Below are 22,820 nucleotides of genomic sequence, written 5' to 3'. Positions count from 1 at the left end.
ACTTGTAGCATTTTGTCTCCATTACTCAGAGATCAGCCCATGTCCATACAACTCAAAGTAGAGTTTAAGATTTGATCCCCGGTCTTGCTGAGTTTGAGGTGTTTATAGTGTTATTCTCTGCTTTCTTTTGCTCTCCCTGAAGCAGTGCTCCTGAAAGGAACTATGGTTTACACAGTAACAGAAGTCAGAGTCTCTAGAGTAATAGGAAGTTGGGGAAAACAATGAAAGGGCTTTAAGGATATTTCCTAGACACCAATGAAAGTTCTGCTCTTTAGAGGGCTCCCATTTCCTAAACAAACCTGTCTTTATCTTCAGAGGCCCTCTCTGGTAACACCTGCCCTGAGTTGGCTTCTTCTAGAACTCAGGAATCCTTCAGGGCCCTGGAGGGGGGAGGCAGGGAGGAAGAGGGCGGGGGACGGGATGGCCAGTTACTACACAAGTGTGTTCTGCTTTTACAGAGTTTCATAAATTGGAGTATCTTGTGTGATATATTTACCATTCTCTAGAAGCCACCTAAACCCTGAGGTGTTGTTGTAGTTTGGTTTTGGCACTAAGGATGGAATCAAAGCCCTTGCAGCTTGCTAGATAAGCACTAACATATAGTCCCAGCCCACTTTTGTTTTGTTTTTTTGCTCATTCATTCATTAGTTGATTCATTCATTCTGGGTCTGCTCTGTTATCCTATATTGAAGTAATTAAGAAGAAATATATCTTTTCTTCCTGAAAATCTGTTTACCCTCTGTGAGAATCAGGAGCAAATAAGTTTTCATTTATTTGTTTGTTTTATAGTCTCTGTCTTGTAGTCCCCTGTCATGTGTGTGTGTGTCTGTCTGTCTGACTGTCTGTCCATCCCGTGATACTGGTGATTGGACTCAGGTAAATGCTCTGCCACTGTGGTTTATACCCTATTGGCGAATCAATCCCACACCAGTTATGTTTTAAGGGGTTATTTATTTTGGGGGGTAAAACTTACATACAACATAAACCGTCAGGAAGGGAGCCTAGTCGCTGGAGCAGGAGCCAGGACCAAGCGCCGTAACCAAGAGAGCCTGATCCAGGATCTGTGTCTCTTTTTAAAAGAGAAATATACCACGCCACAGTGGGCTGGTATTTCAGCGGCTATTGGCTGACAGAGTGGAAGGCGCTCCCCTGTGGGCTCGTGCTTCAGCGACTATTGGCTGAGGCAGCGGAAGATACTCCCACAATAATACTCAGCTCCTGGACAGACTCTAACTTAACATTTTCCCCTCATTTATTGGATAAAACACCTTATGTTACTTATAGAAGAAGGGCACATGAAGCACAAAAGTTATAAAATTTACTCAAGATTACAGAGAAAATTCTTGTAAGAATGAGGACTAAACTTACTGGTCTATTTGTTTCCCATTTAATTTATTGACAACAATTACTCAATACAGCATTATATTCTGTGATGCATGTTTCAATACAGCTAGGTTTTATTAACAGGAAGACTTAGGTTTCTATACACTGTTAAGAAAAATGGACTCTGATGCTGGGGTTTTAGCTTAGTGGTAGGTTGCTTCCTATCGTGTGTAAGATTATGGGTGTGAGTTCCCCATGGCTTCAAGAAAGGAAAAAAGATGGACTTTATTGAATGTGATGATTTATGTCTGTAATCTCAACACTTAGGAGATGAAGTCAGGATAATCATTCAGGGTTACCTTCAGCTACATAGTGAAGGTCTAGGCTAGCCTGGGTTATTTATTTATTTATTTATTTATTTATTTATTTATTTATTATGTATACAATATTCTTTCTGCTTGTATGCCTGCAGACCAGAAGAGGGCACCAGACCTCATTACAGATGGTTGTGAGCCACCATGTGGTTGCTGGAAATTGAACTCAGGACCTTTGGAAGGGCAGGCAATGCTCTTAACCGCTGAGCCATCTCTCGAGCCCCCTAGCCCGGGTTGTTTAAAATCTTGTCTCAAAACAACAACAAAACACTCCAAACACCTGAAAACAAACAAAGCAAAATTAAAAAAAGACTTCTGATATTGAGGAATTTTTGTGCTAAACTATTAATATTAGTTTATTATTAAATATCTATAAATTATTAGTTTATTGTTTAATATTTATAACTATATAAATATTTAGATTAATAAATACTATATATATTTCAATACTGCTTTTTAAAAGGTTTGTTTCACTTTTATTTATATGTGTATCTGCATATTTGTATGCCACATGTCTGTGGATATCTAGAAGACAGGAGAGAATGTCAGAGTCCCAGGAGCCAGATTAGAGGTGGTTATGAGCCACCTAATGTAGGTGCTAGGAATCAAACTCAAGTCCTTTAGAAAAGTAGCAAATGTTCTTACCCACCGAACCCTCTCTCTATCTCTTTTCAGTGTAGTTTTGTTATTAGTATGTCTAGTATGATAGGTTTTTTAAATAATATCCACTTTAAGCAAGTTACTATAGCAGATCAGATAAGCCAAGTTTATTGTTTTAATTGCTACATTTAAATCACACAACTTTAGTTGCACAATATGTTTAATGGTTGAGTAAAAATAAAAACCAAGGGGGCTGAATAGATGGCTCAAAGGTTAAGAGCACTGGCTGCTCTTCCAGAGATCCTGAGTTCAGTTCCCAGCAGTCACATAGTGGCTATAGTGGGATCTGATTCCCTATTTTGGCATAAAGTTGTACATGTAGTTAAAGCATTCATATACCTAATAAAACTAAAAACAATAAATAAAAACTATGATGCTTTGTTTTTTGTTTGTTCTTTGTTTTGTATTTTGTTTTAATTTTTGAGACAGGGTTTCTCTGTGTAGTCCTGGCTGTCCTGGAACTCACTCTGTAGACCAGGCTGGCCTCAAACTCAGGACTCCCCTCTCACACCCCACCCTGTCTCTGCTGGGATTAAAGACATGAACCACTATGCCTTGTGTGATGGCTTTTCAAAGTAGCAGATAGATACTTGTTCATATACTGTGCTATACCTTGTGTAGTAGTTACTTTACCTACTTTTGTGATCAAATACTTGTCGGAAGCAACTTAAGGAAGGAAGGGTTTATTTAGGCTCATAGTGTGAGGGAATCCATCATGGTGTGTGGTGGGGGAGTGTGAGGCAGCTGGCCGCATTGTGTCACACTCAGTAAATGAATGCCAGTGCTCGTGTTGTCACCTGTTTTCATTTTCATCTGGTGTAAGACCCTGTCCCATGGCTTAGCATGGGTTTTCCCTCAGCTAAACATCTCTGGGAACACCTCCAGTACTCCCAGAAGTTCACTCCTAGGTAATATAAACCAAGTCAAGTTGATGAAGTTTCACCATACCGTGCTTTTGGAGAGCTCATTTCAGATAAAATACTTCATTCAGAAAGACTTTTGATTGAGTTTTGATACTTCTTTTTTTGACCTTTTGAGACAGGATTTCTTTCTGTATCCCTGACTGTCCTGAAACTTACTCTATAGACCAAGTTGGCCTCAAACTCAGAAATTCACCTTCCTCTGCCTCCTGAGTGCTGGGACTAAAGGTGTGTGCCACTACCATCTGGCTTGATACTATTTTCCTTGACACCCTTGGGGAAAAGATTTATTATAAGTGATTTTCAAGCTGAATACTAGTTTTAAATGTGGTGATGAGCTTGGCTTCTTTCATTCTGTCCTTTCCTTTTCCTCTTTCAGTATTTTTTTTCTAAGAGCAGGTTTCTCTGTGTAGCTTTGGTGCCTGTCCCAGAATTTATTCTGTAGACCAAGCTGACCTCTAACTCACAGAAATCCACCTGCCTCTGCCTCCCAAGTGCTGGGATTAAAGATATGTGCCACCACTTCCCGGCTTCCTCTTTTATTATTACTTTATAATAAATCGATACTTTGAACCTCTATGCTGAAATTGACTCCCATTCTCAAAAGATATATGATACATATCTTTAATCTACTAAAGTGATTGTTTTTCTAGCAAACTTTATTGATTGGATCATTTGATTTTGTGAGAGACCACATGTCTGAAAGAACAGTCTACTGTTCACTGCAGATTGCTGTATTACAATGGTCAAAACAGCAAGGATGGCACTTAGTAAGTAGAGTGCTTGCCTAGTATTCACCAGAGCCTTGGATTTGGTCACACATAGTATAAACTGGGTAGGATAATGCATCTCACACCTGAATCCCAGCACTCAAAGATGAAGACAAATTATTTGAAGTTCAAGGTCATCCTCAAGTATATGCTGAGTTCACAGCCATTCTGGCATATAGACAGTCCTGTCTCTAATAACAAAAAAGTATCTTATTAGCTTATGAATGTATTTATCTTATAACACAGAACAACTCATAAAAACGTATGTATGTTTCCTACAAGGGAGCCCAGTAGGTAAAAGCAATTGCCACACAATTCCCGTAACCTGAGTATGATCCCTGAAACCCATGCAGAGGTAAGAGGAAGGAATGAATGACCTCCCAAGTATTGTCCTTTAACCCTCACGTGGAGTTGTGTTCTGTGCACATCCACATTCACTCACATACTGTACACATTTTAATAAATAGATAAAAATTTAGAAGTTTACCCTGGGTCAGACTATAGATCCCTAGGGTGGCCGTGAGCACACTAGTAGAGCACTTGCCTAGCACACACAGCGTCCTCAGCTCAGTCTTCAGTATGCTTAAGGGAGAAGAAGATTTCTTTTGCTGTGGTATTCCTTGTTTTATTTTTGGCCACTCTCTTTAAAACTTTGCCTTTTTGTTTTCTTTCTTTGTTTGCTGCTGCTGCTGCTTTTTTTTTTTTAACCTATAGTACTAGGGATTGAATTTAGGACCTCACACATGCTAGCCATGCACTCTGTCATCGAAACTGTTTCTGCAGTTTTTTACCTTTTAAATATTGAGTCAAGGACTCATTAAATTGCATGGGCTTGTCTTAAGAACTAACTGTGTAGTCCAGGATGGCCTTGAATTTGTGATTCTTCAGCCTCAGTCTCTGGAGTAGCTTCAGTCCAGGTCTGTGCAGACCCAACAACACTGCCTTTTAGAATTGTTTTGGTGGTTGTTTAAAAGCCTTGAACAACTATATGACACCTCCTAATATAGAAACAATGAAAATATTCCCAAATCACAAAATTAACAGTTAATTCATCTTCAGATGCTAAACTTGTTAGTTAGCCATAGGAAGGTCTTTTCTTTTTTTAATTGTTTGTTTGTTTTTGGTTGGTTTTTTGGTGACAAGGTCACACTTTGTAACTAACCCTGGCTGGCCTGGAACTCACAGAGATCTACCTGCCTCTGCTGAGGTTAAATGTATATACTGTTAACAGACAGCTTTTTAAAAATAGTTTATTTAACTTTATTTTTATGTGCATTGGTGTGAAGGTATCAGATCCTCTGGAACTGGATGAGTTATATAGATAGTTACTGACTGCCATGTGGGTGCTGGTAATTGAACCCAGACAGCTTTTTAAAATTTTATTTATTCTCATCTTATATGTATGCCTGTTTACTTACAGAAGAATTATGTATTTGTATGCATCATGTGTGCTTGGTGCCTGCAAAGGACAGAAGAAATTATCGGACTCCCCCCAAAACTGGAGTTATTGGCAGTTGAAAACCACTATGTGGATGTTGGGAAATGAATCCAAGTTCTCTAGCAACAAGTGCTCTTAACTGCTGAGCCAACTTTCCAGCCCCATAGGGAGGTTTTTTTTTTTTGTCTTTTTAATTTTTCATTTTGTGTTTGTTTGCTTGCTTGCTTGCTTGAGACGGTCTCATTGTGCAGCCCTAGCTGACCTGGAACTTTGTAGACTAGCCTGGCCTCCAACTCAGAGAGATCTGCCTGCCTCTGCCTCTCAAATGATGGGATTAAAGATGTGCACCATCAAACCAAGCCTGTTTTGTGTATTGTATAACCAGGTATTCATAAACTGTTGCTTCTGCCTCTACCTCCTCTACCCCCACTCTTCCCCTTCTTTGAGCCGTAAGAACATGAGAATGTTGAAATAACTGTGTTAAGAAATACAGAGTAGGGGCTGGAGAGATGGCTCAGAGGTTAAGGGCACTGGCTGCTCTTCTGGAGATCCTGAGTTCAATTCCCAGCTACCACATGGTGGCTCACAGCCATCCGTAATGATATCTGTTGCCCTCTCCCACCCCTGCAGGCAAACATGCAAACAAACACTATGTACATAATAAATAAATAAAAATCTAAAAAAAAAAGAAATACGAAGTTGAACTCTCTGTAGACTCAGTAATTACCCAGGAGCTGGACAACAGATTAGTGTGCTTTTCTAGATAATCTATTCATATTTGTGGAAAATTATGAATTTTGTTTACAAGTTGATTGGTATTTTTAAGTGCCATAGTAGTTTAATAGCTATTTTATAATCGTGAAAGTTTTGCTTTTAAAAATTTGACTGAAACCATCAATACCTGTGTATTGTCTGTGGGAAACATTCAAATGCTAGTAAATTTTCTAATTTGCATTGAAATTGCTTAAAAAAATGACTTCCCAGATATCAAAAAAATATCTTTTTGTCCAAATGTCTCTTAAAAATGAATAAACTCTGGATTTTGTTTTTTAAGTTTCTCATCGGATACCTGTGACACTCAGGTAATGACATTAACCAACAGTTAGATACAGTGACTCAGATAGCTTACAGAGAATTGTGATTAGTTTAACAGAAGTTGCACTTTATTTTGCTTTTTTTGAGACAGGGTCTCACTATGTAGTCAGGGATAGCCTTAAACTCGTTATGTAGACCAGGCTGGCCTCAAACACATAGAGATAAATCCTCCTACCTCTGCCCCCTGAGTGCTGGGATTAGAGGAGTACATGGTTTTGATCACTGTATGGGGTGGGTACCCACTTCTGCCCTCAGCACTTTTCTTGGATTCCTCTCCCCTCTAGGAATCTGTAGATGATGTAGGGATGCAAGGAAGATACAGCCTGAGGATATGTAGCCAAAAGGTTCAGTTCAGTGAGGCTTTATGTTAGACCTTAGCTCTGCAAGCAAGGATGGAGATTTTGGTTGCTTTGGACTCTACCTAAGAAGTACCTACCACACGAAAAGCACCAATAAATACATACTTAATGGATGAAGATGACTCTAAGTTTCCACCCCTGTTCCACACATCCACTTCGAAAATCTAAGGTGGGAAGTTGACAAGAACCCTGGAATTCTAACATATTATTTGTTGATGGCAAAAGAAAAGTAGCAGATAACATGCTGTTTGACTTGATAACCAGAGCTTGACTCCCCCTCCCCTTTGTTTTGTTTTCAAGATGATGTTTCTCTGTGTTGTCATGGCTGTCCTAGAACTCACTCTGTAGACCAGATAGCCTCTAACTCAGAGATCCACCTGTCTCTGCCTCCCAAGTGCTGGGATCAAGGGACCAAAGATGTGTGTTAACCACCTCCAAGCTGGCATTTATATCCAGAGCTTTCTTGACTGTTCCAGCAGATAGATTAGCTCAGCACTACTATTTTCAAGTGTTCCTACTGGTAAGCCCATCATTGCTTATTGTTTACTTTGCAGAAAATGTTTGTCTAGCCTCTTGGCTGCCTCTTTTTTTTAAGGAATTGATTCCTTATTTCTTGGTTTCTAATGGCCTCTTTCAGACATATCTAGTCTGCCCACAGATCTGCACTGCAGTTTTAGGACCTGTGCTGCCCCTTGCACAGTTGGTACACCTCCCATTGCCTCTGTTGAGGTAAAAACATGATGCTTTCTTGCCAGTAATAAGTCAGGTTTTATAAAGATGCTCTTTAAGAAAGGATAATTAGTTTCAAATAAATAACTGGGTTCAAAAGTTAAATGCTTACTTTAAAATTGTTGTATTTATGGGTGCGGTATGTTTTGATAAATTATGTAGTGATCAAATCATGATAAATAGTATACTTATCACCTTAAACATTTATTGTTGTTGTTATAAGACCATTAAATATCCTTTGTTTCAGATATTTGAAACATAAAGTACAGCTGAACATGATATATACCTATAATATCAGCACTCTAAAGGCTCAAACAGGAGGATCAAAAGTTCAGAGTTGCATGTCATGGTGGTGCATGTTTTTGATTCCAGCTCCTAGAAGGCAGAGTCAAGAGGATCTCTGAGTTTGAACTTAGCCTGGTTTACCGAGAGAATTACAGAACAGCTAGGGCTATTAAAGACAAAAAAACCCTGTCTTGAAATACCGAGGGGGTGGGGAGTCAATGTTTCTAAAAATCAAGGGCTGGGGATATTCAGTGATAGAGAACTTGTTGGATGTACAAGGCCCTAGGTTTGATTGCCAGCACTGACTGTATATTATTTATATATATATATATATATATATATATATATATATATATATTACTACTGAATCTATAGCTAAACTACTATATAGTAGAACATCAGAAGTAGTCTTCTTGTGTAACTGGAAACACTACCTGTTGGCTAGCTTGTTCCCATCTCCCACTCCCTGTAGGTCTTCTAGCCTCTAGTAACTGCTGTTGTACTCTAAACAGTTTTTTAGATTCTACCATTGAGTATGTTTGGTATTTGTTCTTTCTGTGCCTGGCTGCCTTAGCTACTTTTTATTGCCATGAAAAGATACCATGACCAAGAAAACTTATAGAAGGCAGACCTTATCAGAGCTTAGAGTTTCAGAGAGTTTGAGTCCATTACCATTATGGTGGTGACCATGTCAGCCCGCAGGCAGGAATGGTGCTAGAGCAGTAACTGAGAATTCACATTCTTATCCTCAGGTAGGAAACAGAGTATAACTAACTGGGAGTCAACACTCACCCCAGTGGCACATCTCCTCCAACAAGGTCACATCTCCTAATCCTTACCAAACAGGATTATGCCAACTTTGAGCCAACCATTCAACTATATGATCTCATAGGGGCCATTCTCATTCAAACCACCACACTGGCTTACTTAATTTAACATGTCTTCCAAGATTTACTCATGTTGCAAATGACAGAATTTCTTTTTATGGTATGCATATCAATGAATATTTATTTAAATTGAGGGTATAAATCAAGCAATGCCAACTTAGTTAGTTAAAAGTTGACAAAGTGGGCTTCTTAGTATACTTCTGTAATCCCAGATCTTGATAGTTTAAGAGGATTGTGAGTTTGGAACTCGCCTAGGTTTTTTAACATGACTCAGACTCAAAACAAAAGCAAAAAATTTGATAAATACCACAATGTGAGTATGAAGATACTGCCATGGAAGTTTTTATATGGTACCATGGAGATAGAGGAAAATATTGGAATTTAACTTTTGAAATTTGGATCTGAAGAATTTGGTTTTCTTAAAGTGTGTGTGTGGGGGGGGGTCCAGACACTGAAGAGATGGCTCAGCAGTTAAAAGCATTTGCTGCTCTTCCAGAGGACCCAGGTTTGATTTCCAGTAACCACTTTGCAATTCATAACTGTTCATAACTTTAGATACACGGGATATGACACCCTGTTCTGGCTTCTGAGGACATCAGGCACAGACATGGTACACAGATATGCATACAAGAAAAACATTCATACACATAAAACTTTTTTAAAAGTACGCACAAATTTTAAATTTTTTTTTAAATTAATAATTGATCTGAGAAGATAGCTTAGCAAGTAATGCTTGGGATCTGAGTTAAGTTCCCAGAATCTATGTATAAAAAGCTAAGAGTCCTAGTTTTGAAGGCACCTTAATGTCAGGCTGGCTAACCTGGCTGGCCTGACTTTAATGATCATAGATGCATTTTTATTTGTCTCTGCTGCAGGTGTGTTCCATTGGTAATGGTTTTTGAACCCAGGGTCTTACTATGGTAGGCTCTCTGTGTAGCCTATCTGTTCTGGAACTCACTTTGTAGACCAGGCTGGCCTCAAACTCACAGAGATTCACCTGTCTCTGCCTCCTGAGAGCTGGGATTAAACATATGCTCATCCGGCATGGCCCTTTGTTCTTTAAAATTATTATTATGTTACTTTTTATAATTATTATTATGTTACTCCTGGAACTGGAGTTACACAAGGTTGTGAGCTGTCATGTGGGTGATAGGAATCAAACCTAGGTCCTCTGGAAAAGTAGCAACTACCGGTAACTGCCAAGCCATTTCTTCACTTCCAAGCCCTAGCTCCTTCAAACTGTGGGTTCTGAGCCTATGTGGGATTGTAAAACTGAATGCTACAGGGGTTGCATAAATACTGGGCAGCAGTAAAACGTTTCTGAATGCACAATGACTAAAAATTGATTAAAAAATGAAATACATAATTAGTCTGAAGTATTTGCAGCAGTGATCACCAATGTTACATTGTGAACCTTCACTGTAACCTTGCACTTTGCACTGCTTTCTCAATGCCAGAAGATGCTGCCCGAAACACCTTAGCTCAGATGCCAGACTATTGTATGTTCTAGTTGCTGTGTCCTCCATTTTATACAAACTGTTTTCCTCTTACAGGAACATAATAGTTTTAATTATGGAAAATAAAGACTTAATATATTTCCTTGTTGTTGTTTTTCAGCATTAACTATAAATTAGTGTATCTCTAGATTGTTCTGTGTCAGAATGTTTGATTTTTAAAGATTGCTGCTTAAATTGCTGTTGATAATATGTATCTTTGGGTAAATTTTGACTTGTGATTAGGAGAGAATTTTAAGAATTTCTGAAATGACCCTTAATATATTTCTGCCACTTTGTACTATGTATTTATATGAAGTGATATTCTCAGAGTTGATGATTATAAAATCAAAATATTGATCAGCTTAGAAAATGTGATTTGTCATGCCCTGCAGCATCAAATATTTGACCAAGATTTAATTCATGTAAAAATAAAATAAGCATGTCTACCTCATCAGCATGACTATTTCTTTTGGTCTTTAATAAATGGTGATATTACAAATATTCCACAGAGTTATTTTTAAATATTTTTCATGATTTAGTATCAATAAATATTTTATTTGCATACCTATTTTAGTTCTTGTATGTGCATTTACATATGTGCCTGTGAATGTTGAGGGCTGAAGCTAACCTCTGGTGCTCAAGTGCCCTTTTCCCCATGGGTGCCTGAACTCACTTAGGCTTGTATGGCAAATGCTTTACTGCCAGAGCTCTCTTCGTAGCCCATTTTTGATTTTTTGAGACAGAGTCTCAGGTAATTCAAGCTGGCCACAAAGTCACCTTGTTGCTTGATGCTGGCCTTGAACTCCAGAATATAGGAATTATAGGTGTTCACCACCACCACCACATTTTATGTAACTATATCTATAGACCTAGGTTGTATAAAAATTGGTTAGGTGAAGAAAGGTTATAACTGGAAAAAAGGTGTAAGAAGCTCTGTGTAGTCTTGAATAAGACAGGAAATAGATTTAAACATCTATACAGTAATAGTGTGTCTTGGAGAACAGCGACAGCAGAATAAAAATTTTCAACCATCACAAATTGAAACAAGGTGACTGTGTAGTCAGTCTCCATATTTTCACATAAGGTTTCCGTAACTCATCTGGAAGGTATTGAAAGGATAAAAATAGATTAATGTTCAGAATTTCCAGCCTAGGAGTTTTCTACTTTTGCCTACATATCAATTGTCAGTTCAAGGGTTGGCCATTCTCGGTGCAGTGCAGTGGATGCAGTTTACACCAGAGAATTGAAGCGGCCACATTGACAGGACAGTGGCCTCTGCTGCCCCAAGCAGTTCCTTGCCTGTCCTTTTCTAAGTGGAAAATCAGAGGCAGACAGTGTAAAGGCCTAGAAAGCCAGAAAGACAAACACGTAGGCTTTAGGCTGAATTAACAGGTTCTTCTGTAAAGAAAGCCTGGTCTGCAGAGTCCTTGGTTCTCTGCTGACTGGCCAGTCAGCCTTGTTAATTTGGGAAAGCCACCTTGGCCAGCCTACTCTTTCTTTTTGTCCTTAAAGAATCCTTAAAACACAGCCAGGGCTATACAGTGTAACCTTGTCTCAAAAAACAAAAAGAATCCTTAAAATAGATAGAATGGATGGGGTTTCTGGATATCTGTGACATCCATTCCCTTAAATTACTTATATCTGTTTGTAACCTTGTGTTGAGGCCTGCCGTTCTAAGCAGAGCTCCAGATGATTTGATTGATTTAGCTGCTGTTTGGAGTTCAGTATTTTGATACCTCACTGAAGATGAGGAAGATGGTGGTGTTTGCCCACAGACAGTTGACAGTTATAGAGAAAGACCAATATTAATAAGCAGTTTCTGTCATAAAACAAACAGCTCTGAAGTAGTCAAGTGTGTCCTAGTTGTGCCTGGATTGAAGTAGGAGGCTCAAGATGTTTGCTTTGGGTAGTGACTGACTTTTTGAGACAGGTCCCACTGCATCTCAGGCTGACCTGGAACTATGTAGAGCACCATCCACCTGCCCCTGCACTGGGATTAGTGACACACACCACCACTCCTGGCCTGGGACTAACTTGATCAGGATAAGAGAAAGAAACCAGGTCCGGGAGAGATAGCTTGGTAGTTAAGAGCACTGACTACTTTTGCAGAGAACCTGATTCAGTTCCCAGCACCCACATGGGCAGCTTACAACTCCCTGTAACTCCAGTTCTAGGGAATCTGGCACCATCACACAAAAACAAATATAAATGCACATAAAATAAAAATTAATAAAAAGAAAGAGGAAGAGAATGAGGATAAGGAGGAAGAGGAGAAGAAGAAAAGAGAGGAAGGGAGGGGAGGGAGGGAGAGGGAGGGAGGGAGGGGGAGAGAGAGAGAGAGAGAGAGAGAGAGAGAGAGAGAGAGAGAGAGAGAGAGATCAAGGTATCCTCACTTCCTGATCTCCACACGGTGTCTGCCAAAGGTGGGTTTTCTAGGCAGGAGGAGTCAAGATGTCACAGGAAGAGGGACTGGGGCTGCAAGGAAGCTTTGTAGGTTTTAATTGAGTGCCTAGACTCGGAGCTACTTCTGCGGTGGGTGGGTATTAAAGATGACTCAGTGCTGCCCAGCCTGGAGGGATCAGTTTGCGAAGCCCTTTCTTAGTTTTCACTTAGTTTTGGGAAGAGTGAGTGCTGTGCTCACACAATAGGCACCAAGTTCAAGGGCAGAAAGCAGCCCGTTCTGCCCCCTGTTGAGCTGCGTGATTTGGTGTGCTGCTCTGAATTGCCAGTCAGTTTAAGAGTGATTACAGGGCTTTTAGTGTGTTTGTGAGGTAGCTAGAAATCGGTCGTGTCCTGTGTTTCATCTTAATCTAAAAAATAAATTCTCTTTTTGTTTAGGTAAAGCTTTGTTTAAGCCCCCTTTTAAAGAGCAGTTTGCCAGTCTGTTCTTGCCCAAACATCTAGAGAATAACTAGCAAAGGAGCCAAGATCAGATCCAGGATCTGCAAGCATCGTTAGCAACTGAGCATATTTCTATAAACCAATAAAGGTTTTTCTATTTTGTTCATCTGTTACCCTTATGGTGTTGCCACTTTCACATGCAGTGACTGTAGGCGGGAGTATAAGATAACAGCATTGCACAAATGAAAGCCGGTGAAAAAGGACTGCTTTCCCTTTAAGGCAGCTTCAACTTCAGCTCCCTCCCCTTTTCCTGATTGACAAAGCTACCCGAAGTCACGTGATCCGCCTCTATTTGAAGGTCACAAAAAGCTGCTTCCTTTAGAGACAGGGGGAGAGAGAGAGCAGGAGGGAGAGTGAGTGAGAGAGTTAGTTCTAGCCAAAATGGCCGACAGAGTCTCTGCTGGTTTCTGAATATTTAAAATACAAAATACAGATAGACAAAAAGAATTCATTTTTTGGACCTTTTTTCATTTCCATTTCTACCTTGTATGCCTCAATTTGCTGGATTTAAGCACTGCTGCACTTTATGAGGTTGGTAAATATTTTCAATTTTTAAAAACCAATTGATTTATATGGATCGTGTCTAACCGTTTTCACTAGTCGTGTCGCAAATCGACATTTCTCTAGCATGGAGCCTGGCTTCAGACATTTCGCGAATCTGTAAATCAGACCCGTGATGTACTTTTGGCTCAGCATTTTAGAAATGGAAAAGACTTGGTAAAATATTTAAATTTTGAAGTGATTTAATTGCACTTTTAGTTTATATGTACCTTTTCATCATTTCTGTCATGCAAATAAACGACGCTGTGAGTAATTGGAATTTGATATTTAGGAAGAGGTTTTTTTTAAAAAAAAAAAACACAAACCTCTCCCTCCCCCCCTTTAAATCTGCTGCAAAAATTTGCATAAATATAAATGGGTTTGCATTCTTTCGACTGCTAAGGCCGACAAAGGATCCGGGAGGACTAGCCCTGGAATGGGAAAGCTTTTTTCTCTCTCTCCGTCTCACACCGGGCTGTGCTTCTTGGAGATGTGCAAGCCTAAAGTGAGACCAGATACTAGGTGCTGGGGGTGATCGAATTCACCAGATTTGGGGTTATAGATTCCCCTGCTTGCAAGCAAAATGTGGCTCACCCTCTCCTCTGCGCGCGCTCCTTTGCACTGGGTCCCAGTGTGTGTTCTCAAATGTGCAGCCAGATGCGCTTTTATTTTGATCGTGTCTTCAACCAAATGGTGGGTCTGTCTTGTAAACACGATTATTTTAAAGATATAAATGGCTCTTTACTCCGTTTAGAAATCGTTTCTTTTCCAGTTCTCAGTGTATATTGGTCTTCATTTCACATGAAATAAAATATCTTGTTTAATGTTAGGTATTCAGTGCCAGTTGAGTGTGCGTGATGTGTGTCTTTTTGGACATGTATTTGTTAGTAAAGTGGTCATTTAGGATCATATAAATGAATGTCTGAGTTTGTTAGTAACCCTGAAAGTGCAGTGCCTCAAGTTAAATTCCTTTACTCCTAATGCAGGATTCTAGAAGCCTGAGGAGGCTGGAAAGAAAGCCGAAAACTTGCTTTCTCAGGGCCACCTCCCCCTATCATTGTGAGAGTGTGATGTAATGCCTCTCGGTCTGGTGTGCTGAAAGGACTGTAGTTTGTGATGTGGCGGGTAAATTACCTCCACCCCGACAAAATCCCTCCCCCTCCCCCAAGCATATCCTTGGCTCTGAGAAGCCTTGTTTTCTTACCTCTTTTCTCCTAATTTTGTGTCCTCTTGATTTGTGCTGTGGCATATTGGCAAGAGAAAGATACCGTTCTTCTAAATCTGTTACATAGTTTAGAAAAGACGTTTTAAATATGCAAATGATTGACTTGTCATATCCCATCATTAAATATATAGACTTGGATTAAAGCTAATTAAGCGTGAATGGAATAATTTTGATCAAAAGGGAACAGGATTTTTTTGGTTTTGGGTTTTTGTTTTTGGTTGTTTCCTTTTTAATTAATCTAATTATGAGATGCTAACCAGCTGGGGCTTAAAGTGTTAAAAAATAAAATGGGAAAATTGCTGGACCATTTTGAAAATTTGACAATGTGGAAGAGGGTGTGTAGTGCTTTCAAAAGCTTTTTATTCACTGTTAAAATGGGTTGGCCTCTCGTGCTGAAAATGGCCTGTTTCTTTGGGCCAATTGTGTGTAGATGAAGGGACTTTTCACGCTAATTTAACAAAAGACTTTCCATTTGAATACATAAGGATAATTAGTCTTCTGTCTCAGAAGAGCAATCATTTTATTATTTTTTAAAGTAATGTTGTTGTTATATTAGTAATGGTTCTAAGCAGAGAAGTGCCTGAAGTGCTAAAGGCTTCCATGGAAATTTTATGGTGATATAAATTCCACTTTTGTGTGAGAGGAATTGGAAACATTACATTAAAGAGGGACACAAATTTCACTTGGAATTATCTTTACAGTTTGAATTAGTAGAAATCACCTCAATGATAGGAAGGGTTACATTGTCCTGGGTCTGAGGAGAATTAGAACTGGTTTTTGTTGTTGTCTCTGAAAATGAAAGCAATTATTCAGAGCTTCACTTGTTGGGTGATTCATTTTACTCCTGTTTCCTAAGTTGTGGCTGAAGAGGATGAGAGAGAAAAAAAATACTCAGCTTTCCATGTTTTGCCTCCAGCTTGTTTTTGTGGACTGTAAACATGTGAATGGCAGGTTTATTTCGCTTGCAGAGAGGAAGCAGAGCAGTGCCCGATCTCCTGGGCAAAAGGGAGAATGGTGCTAAGCACATTAGCAGAATGCCATCACAGTTGCTGGCGTGTTTTTAAAAGTACTCTTTCCGAGAGACAGTGGAGGCCTGAAATGAACAAGACCTGGTCTCATGAGTGGAAGCATGATGGCTCTGCTGAGGTTTTGAAACTCAGCTGCCATTTTGGGTCTAAGTTCCTGTAGAGCCAAACATTATTCTCACCAAAGAAAGTGTAAGAATTCAGAGCAAATAAAAATGAATAACATATCAGTGTACAGATAATAGTATTTAACTGTGTCCTGCTTAAGGTTTTTTGTTGTAGTATGAATTGTTGGGTTAAAAACTGTAAAGATGTGGTTGGTGCTATAAGGAGCAAACCCCAGTCAGTCGTATTAGAACTGGAATGTTGTGGTTTTCTGTTTTAAAATGACAATGTGCGCAGAGGAAGTGTCTTACTGGAGAGTAAACATAACTTAAGCTGCAGCCCCCATTTCTTTTTCTGTGTGCTACTTGTTGCTTGTAGCTCTAAGTCATTATTCTCAGCACTGCTCTCCAGGAAGCTTGGGTTCCCCGCTGAACCATCACAGCATTTGATAATATTTATCTGAAGTTTCTCTGGCCTTCCATCTGGTCTGCACAAAGCATTGGCATCTTTGATAGATGGTACAAATACGCTGCTCTTCAGCTCTGAGAGGCCCTTTTTCTGTTTGCTGTCACTGCTAGGACAGTCCTTTAAAAAGAAACTTCTGAAAATTGAAGCAGACTGAACCAAGCACTCTTGGACTTTACCAGACTGAAATGTGAGCCACTCAGGACTTACAGAGCAGGTTGAATAGTAACATAACTGAAAAGATGAGAGAAATTTATTTTTTTATAAGGGTTTAATTTGTTCTGGTTAAGTGACATGGGTGAATATAGAATATACTTGGTCCGTCTCCACCAGTAAGGTTATTAAACACATCATCTCAGCTTGGTTATATACATGCGGCATTCAGAACCAAGTACGTGACAGCAAGAAGTATCCTGAGTATTTTTGTTGAAAACCCTTATTTGGAGAACTTAAATAATTGTCCCTTTGATAATATTTAGTCATTTAGATATTAGACTTTAAATGGAATTGGCTATTTCAACATGGGGGTCTTTAAGCATTGCCTGGAGAGCTAGCACCATATGCTAATTGTTTCCTGGTATAGTATTGTTCCTGGATTTATTCTAATCCCCCTTATCTCACCTGCTTCTTATGATTAAGACCACAGAGTGGCTGGAGTGAATTGAAGTCACTTGGCCTAAAGAAGGATTTAACCCAGGACGCTTTTCCTTCCTTTATATATTTTTTCAGCAATCGTTCACTGTATCATGATGTACATGCTAAAGAAAAAAAAAATCTATGAATTTCAACCTGCTATTCACCCTGAATAGCCATCCTCTTGGTTGCTGTGGAAGTACTCAGTAGGGACTAATAACCTTGGGTTATGTGTAGAATAAAATTCTGTAATTTTCTTTACTGATAATCTGGGAATGAATGGTGATTTTTGTTTCTGGTAGTTCTATAACAATGCTTCCTAATGCTTTGAACTTTTAATACAGTTCCTCAAGTTGTGATGACCTCCAATCATAAAAGTGTTTTTGGTCCTACTTCATAGCTGTAATTTTGCTACTGTTGTGAGTCATAATAGAAGTATCTTTATTTTTCTAATGGTCTTAGGTGACCCCTGTGAAAGGGACATTTTACACCACCACCCACCCCAGAGGGTTTTTGACCCACAGGTTGAGAATCACTGTTTTAGAAATTTAAATTTAAGGTTTGCCGTGGTAAGCTTTCCACTTTTGCAAAAACTCTTTAAACTTACGTTTTGAGAATCTGAGAACCTTCTGACATCAGTTGCCTTCCTAGTTACTCTGTAATATCCCTTTTACTTTTTAAATCCCCCTTAATCGTTTCACTGTGAAATTATATACTATTTGTGTATGGAATACTCTCTACACACAATAACCTTTGCCAGAACAGTAAGTAGAGACGTTACCTGCTTACTATTCTGTTCCCAGGGCCTAGACCAAGAGGATGTAAGTGCTCATGGTTAAACATATTTGAGTGCAGGCATAATGGCACATATTCATGATTTCAGCACCCCAGAGGGAAGGCAGGAGGATTAAAAACTTACAGGCAGCTGTAGCTTCTTAGGTAGACTGTTTGGTGTGTGTTTTTGTTGTTGTTTGTTTGTTGTAATTATTTGAGTTCAGTCTAACCTAGGACCGAAGTGTGCTTCCTTCTGTATAAAAATGGGGAGAAGAACCCAGTCGTGATAACACACACCTTTAATTTTAGCAGAGGCAGAGGAATGGGGATCTCTGTGAGTTAGAGGCCAGCCTGGTCTACAGATCTGAGTTCCAGGACAGGCTCCAAAGCTACAGGAAGGAAGGAAGGAAGGAAGGAAGGAGGGAGGGAGGGAGGGAGGGAGGGAGGGAGGGAGGAAGGAAGGAAGGAAGGAAGGAAGGAAGGAAGGAAGGAAGGAAGGAAGGGGAAAAGGGCAGGGAGTGAGGGAGGTGATGAAGTACAAGAAAATGCTGTATGACAGCAGTTACCAAGTCTTGTTTCTTTCATCTTCACAGAGACTTAGTTGAGAAACCAGAAAATCTTTTTCTTTTTCTTTTTGTTTTTTAAATAAAGACAGGGTCACAATCTGTGGCCCAGATTGACCTGAAGCTTGTGACTGTCTTCCTGCCATAGCCTCCACAGTGTGGGAATTACAAGTGTGAGATACCATGCCCTCAGATAAACCAAGAAAGCTCTTATGGCCTGGTGAAGGCTTCTTCTATTCTTTCTTATGGCCACCAGGGTCATTGAGCTTGTTTAGGGTGTGGATGAGATCAAAAATGGTCTGGAGGCATTTCTCTTTAATAAAGTGTCCACAGTGTTGTGTTTTGATTTTTTTCCCCTCCTTTTTTTTTAACGTAATCTGTTATTTATATTTTATTGATGGTTGAATTTATATATTTAGAGACAGGGTCTCACTATGTACCTCTGGCTGACCTGGAACTTGCTATATAGACCAGTCTGTCCTTAAACTCAGAGGTCTGCCTTCCTCTTCAGGATTGCTGGGATTATGGGTGTGTGCCAACTTACTTGCCCAATTCAGTTCCATACTAGTTTTCTTCCAGCTCTGGCCTGCAAATATTTTTTGGCTGCTTTTCATATTTTTTTATCAAAAGTTTCTAGGTAATTTTACATGAATTAAAGTTAACAAGACAAAGGAAGAGTATACATACATATACATATATATACATATACAAATACATACAGTATTTCCTCTCATTTTTAATGTTCTGGGCCCATACGTAGAAATTATGTTTAATCACATTATTAACTTTTTTAACTCAAAGAATGAAGTAAAAGATGTGTTAAATACAGGTCAATTGTCCACTCTGCAGAATACTGTTGAATTTATACAAATGACATAGAAATGGCCTTCACTCTTTGATCTTTGATTTTTTTTAAACTTGAGAATGTTATTGCCTGTTTTAATCATTAATACAACAAATACAGCAATAAAACAGCAAATTAGTGAGTACATGCCAAGTGTTAAATATTAGCATCATAAAACATATGGGATAACCAGTTGCTTTTTGATTGATATGATGCCTGCTCTGGTCCACAGGGGAGGAATTCATATCTGATCAAAACTAGGTCAAAAGAATGTGGTTGAGGAGGTCATCGCCACTGCTGTTGCTTGCTAAGTAGACATGGTATGCCTAGCAAACCTGCCTTCTAATAACGGCTTATCCTTGTAGATGAGTGCTGCTTGCAGCTCTGGTAGGAAAGCTACTTTTGTACAGCAGTCTGTAGTGATTGCAGAGATGCATAACGGGTGAGAGTCCTGAGAAGAAATGACTGTTGAATGCAGAAACATAAATAGGACATTTATATCCCACCCTCCAACATGTGAACATCTTGGAAAAATAGTCAAAAAGAGTTGAAGAGGAAGCAGGGAGAGTGCGGAATGCTGACTTCCGGGTGTGACATAACTGGCTACCTGTTGAACTCCCAGAGTGTATGAACATGTGAATACCTGAACAAGGTTGGATCTGAGGATACCCTGATATGGACTAGGGAGAGACTTTTGGGGGCCCCATCCCTCCCTGAAGACTTATGTGCACACACACACATTCTGATATATAGATATGTGTACCTGTGCGAGTGTGTGTATGTTGGGGGGGTGGAGCCACTAATAAGCTGCCCATATGTCTGTAAACAAACCCTCACACTTGTTCCTGTGAGCAATCCAAATCAAATCCATTGAGTTTCAAAATAGAACAGCCTGTGAAAGTAGATGGAGAGATGGTTGAGAAGAAGAAGGAAATTATGTACATAGTAGGAGCAAGATGAGAGGGGGTGATGAGTATGAACTAAATATGTCATGAACATGTGTGAAATGTCATTATGAAACCCATTAGTTTATATAATAGTATGTACTAATAAAAAGAAAACAACAAAAAAGAAAGTAATATTTGATTCTCCTCTAGGCACTATTGCTGAATTAGAATATAAACGTGAGGAGGCTGACCGGTTCAGGATCTTGTTTGATTACAAAGGAAGATCACCCAACTCAAATGGAAGGAAGCTTGTACCTGCATACATGATACAAGAGGATGTAGGTTGAGGTCATGAGTTTAGTTTTGGAGTTATTAAACTTTGCGATTTTTAAATATTTGCAGAAGTTAGAGATCTAGTTTCTGAGGTAAAAATTTAAGAATCCTTTGTATTTTCAAAATTCTTCTTAAATTGGTTTCCATGGTAAGCTACTCAAAGATGGCATGGCCTTAATAAAATGAGAAGCCAGCTGGGCAGTGGTGGCACACGCCTTTAATTCCAGCACTCGGGAATCAGGCAGGTGGATCTCTGAGTTTGAGGCTAGCCTGATCTACAGAGGGAGTTCTAGGTTTTGTTTTGAAAAACCAAAAAGAAGAAGAGGAGGAAGGAGAAAGTCATAATGGTAATAGTAATGTCAAGTTTTTTGTTTGTGTGTGTGTGGTTTTGGTTTTTTATTTGTTTTGTTTTTCAAGACTGCGTTTCTCTGTGTAGCCCTGGCTGTTCTGGAACTCACTTTGTAGAGCAAACTGGCCTTGAACTCAGATCTACCTGCCTCTGCCTCCCAGTGCTGGGGATCCAATGCACACACCACATCTAGTGCCCAAGGACTTTCGAGAGAGGAGAAACATTGATTTGACCTGGATTGAACAAGGAAGGACTTGTGAAGACTTTGCATATGAGCAGACCCTTTAAATTAGGCAGAATTTAAATTAGCAGGAACAGGACTGTCCAGGAAGATTGATAAAAGATTGTTGAGGTGAGGAGGAGTCCTCTGTACAGTGAATTCCTCCTCACACATAGGGAGTTGAAGAAGTGGAACTTCAGGTGGAACGGTTGAGCAGAAAACTGGCCTTGTGGAGCTGCAGCCTGGGAATGAGGTCAGAATGGAGATGAGTTGGATAGCTTCCGTGTTGAAGTGATAGTGGATGCCTAGGAGTAGATGAGGTCACCCTGGAGTCTGAACAATAGAAAAGAAAATGAGAAAGAGGACAGGAAGAGAAAGAGGACCTGGGAAGAATTAAAAGAAAGGTAGACAGTCAGTTACAGGCACCAAGGGATGAGGGAAGGACTTTTCAGTTCATTGCAGGTGTGTCCAGCAGTTTGAGATGCTGGTCCTGAAAGAAGATATTCTCTGGCTGAAACACTTGGGGAACCATTAGATAATGCCAGCACAGTTCAGGGGAAATAGAAAACAAGCCATCTAAAAGTGAAATTAATTTGAATAGTGTTTTATTGAAAAAATATTATCAGTTTAATGTATAATTGAGCTAAAGCTAGTGGAATGTTTTACTTCCTTTCATACTGAGTCTGATATCTGGGTGTGTGCTTTACAGTTAGAACACATTACAATTTGAACGTAGCATTTTCATTGGAAATACTTGGTCTCTATTTAGATTCCATAAAATTCACTACTTTCTCATGAAAAAGTAAATTCACATGCCCAAGACTTTTCCAAGCATACCAAGTTTTTTTCAGTAATGTAGATAACTGTCAGTGTTTGAGTGGCTCTAGCCATATGTTACTACTACTGCCGTGGATACCATAGTAGTTACTTCAAGGCTCTGCAAAGTAAAACCAGGTTGTTTGTGGTACTGTGCACTTTGAAAATACCCAAAATGGCTTCACCTGGCAGAGAGCCTTTCACAGGGTAAGTACTACCCTGACACTTGTTGGCTTAACCTATCAGGAGACTTAGAATGGTGGGGGTCCAATCTTAATTTTACATGTAAAAAAGCAAACTTTTTATCAAAGTATACAAATTTCACATTTTAAAATGCTGCTCTAGTTAAGGTTAACACAGTTACATTGGTAGAAGTACCTAAACACACCAGTTGTATGGTAGTTCTGAAATGCCATATGGAGGCCTACATTGAAACAAACTTGAGAAGGTGAGAACAGCCCCTTTCCTTAAGCTTCCTTTGAGCCTAGATGAGATGGCAGCTGCATGTGGGGAAAGAGACATGATCCATATGAGGGAGGAAGGTACTACAGGCTTAATTTGTACTTGTGCCTCACTTCCCTTGAGTATCATGCAGATTGTGTTTTGTGTTCTTTGCCCTCCTACATCAGTAGATCTAATATTTACTGGAGATGGTGGTTCTTAAGAGTTTATACAAAGGGGCTGGAGAGATGGCTCAGTGGTTAAGAGCATTGCCTGCTCTTCCAAAGGTCCTGAGCTCAATTCCCAGCAACCACATGGTGGCTCACAACCATCTGCAATGAGGTTTGGTGCCCTCTTCTGGCC

The 22,820-nt window shown here is 39.5% G+C and overlaps 1 protein-coding gene across 9 annotated transcripts in view; it reads left to right on the top strand.

The window, feature by feature from the left end:
• Tnrc6b (trinucleotide repeat containing adaptor 6B) overlaps positions 1–22,820 on the top strand; it is a 242,124-nt gene that overhangs the window by 85,559 nt on the left and 133,745 nt on the right. For 2 of the 9 annotated variants that reach the window (XM_087898945.1, XM_087898948.1), the window contains exon 1: positions 13,550–13,768. The exons of the other annotated variants lie outside the window; for them this stretch is intronic. In XM_087898945.1, coding sequence (XP_087755071.1) covers positions 13,764–13,768 — 5 coding nt within the window. In that variant the 5' untranslated portion in view covers positions 13,550–13,763. Of the gene's footprint in view, positions 1–13,549; positions 13,769–22,820 lie in introns of those variants that run through there. 9 annotated transcript variants of the gene reach the window in all.

Source organism: Myodes glareolus, chromosome 19 (genome assembly GCF_982192425.1).
Source record: "Myodes glareolus chromosome 19, mMyoGla1.1, whole genome shotgun sequence".
Taxonomy (NCBI): domain Eukaryota; kingdom Metazoa; phylum Chordata; class Mammalia; order Rodentia; family Cricetidae; genus Myodes; species Myodes glareolus.
The sequence above is the reverse complement of the archived record's forward strand: the minus strand, read 5'-3'. Positions and strand labels throughout refer to the sequence as shown.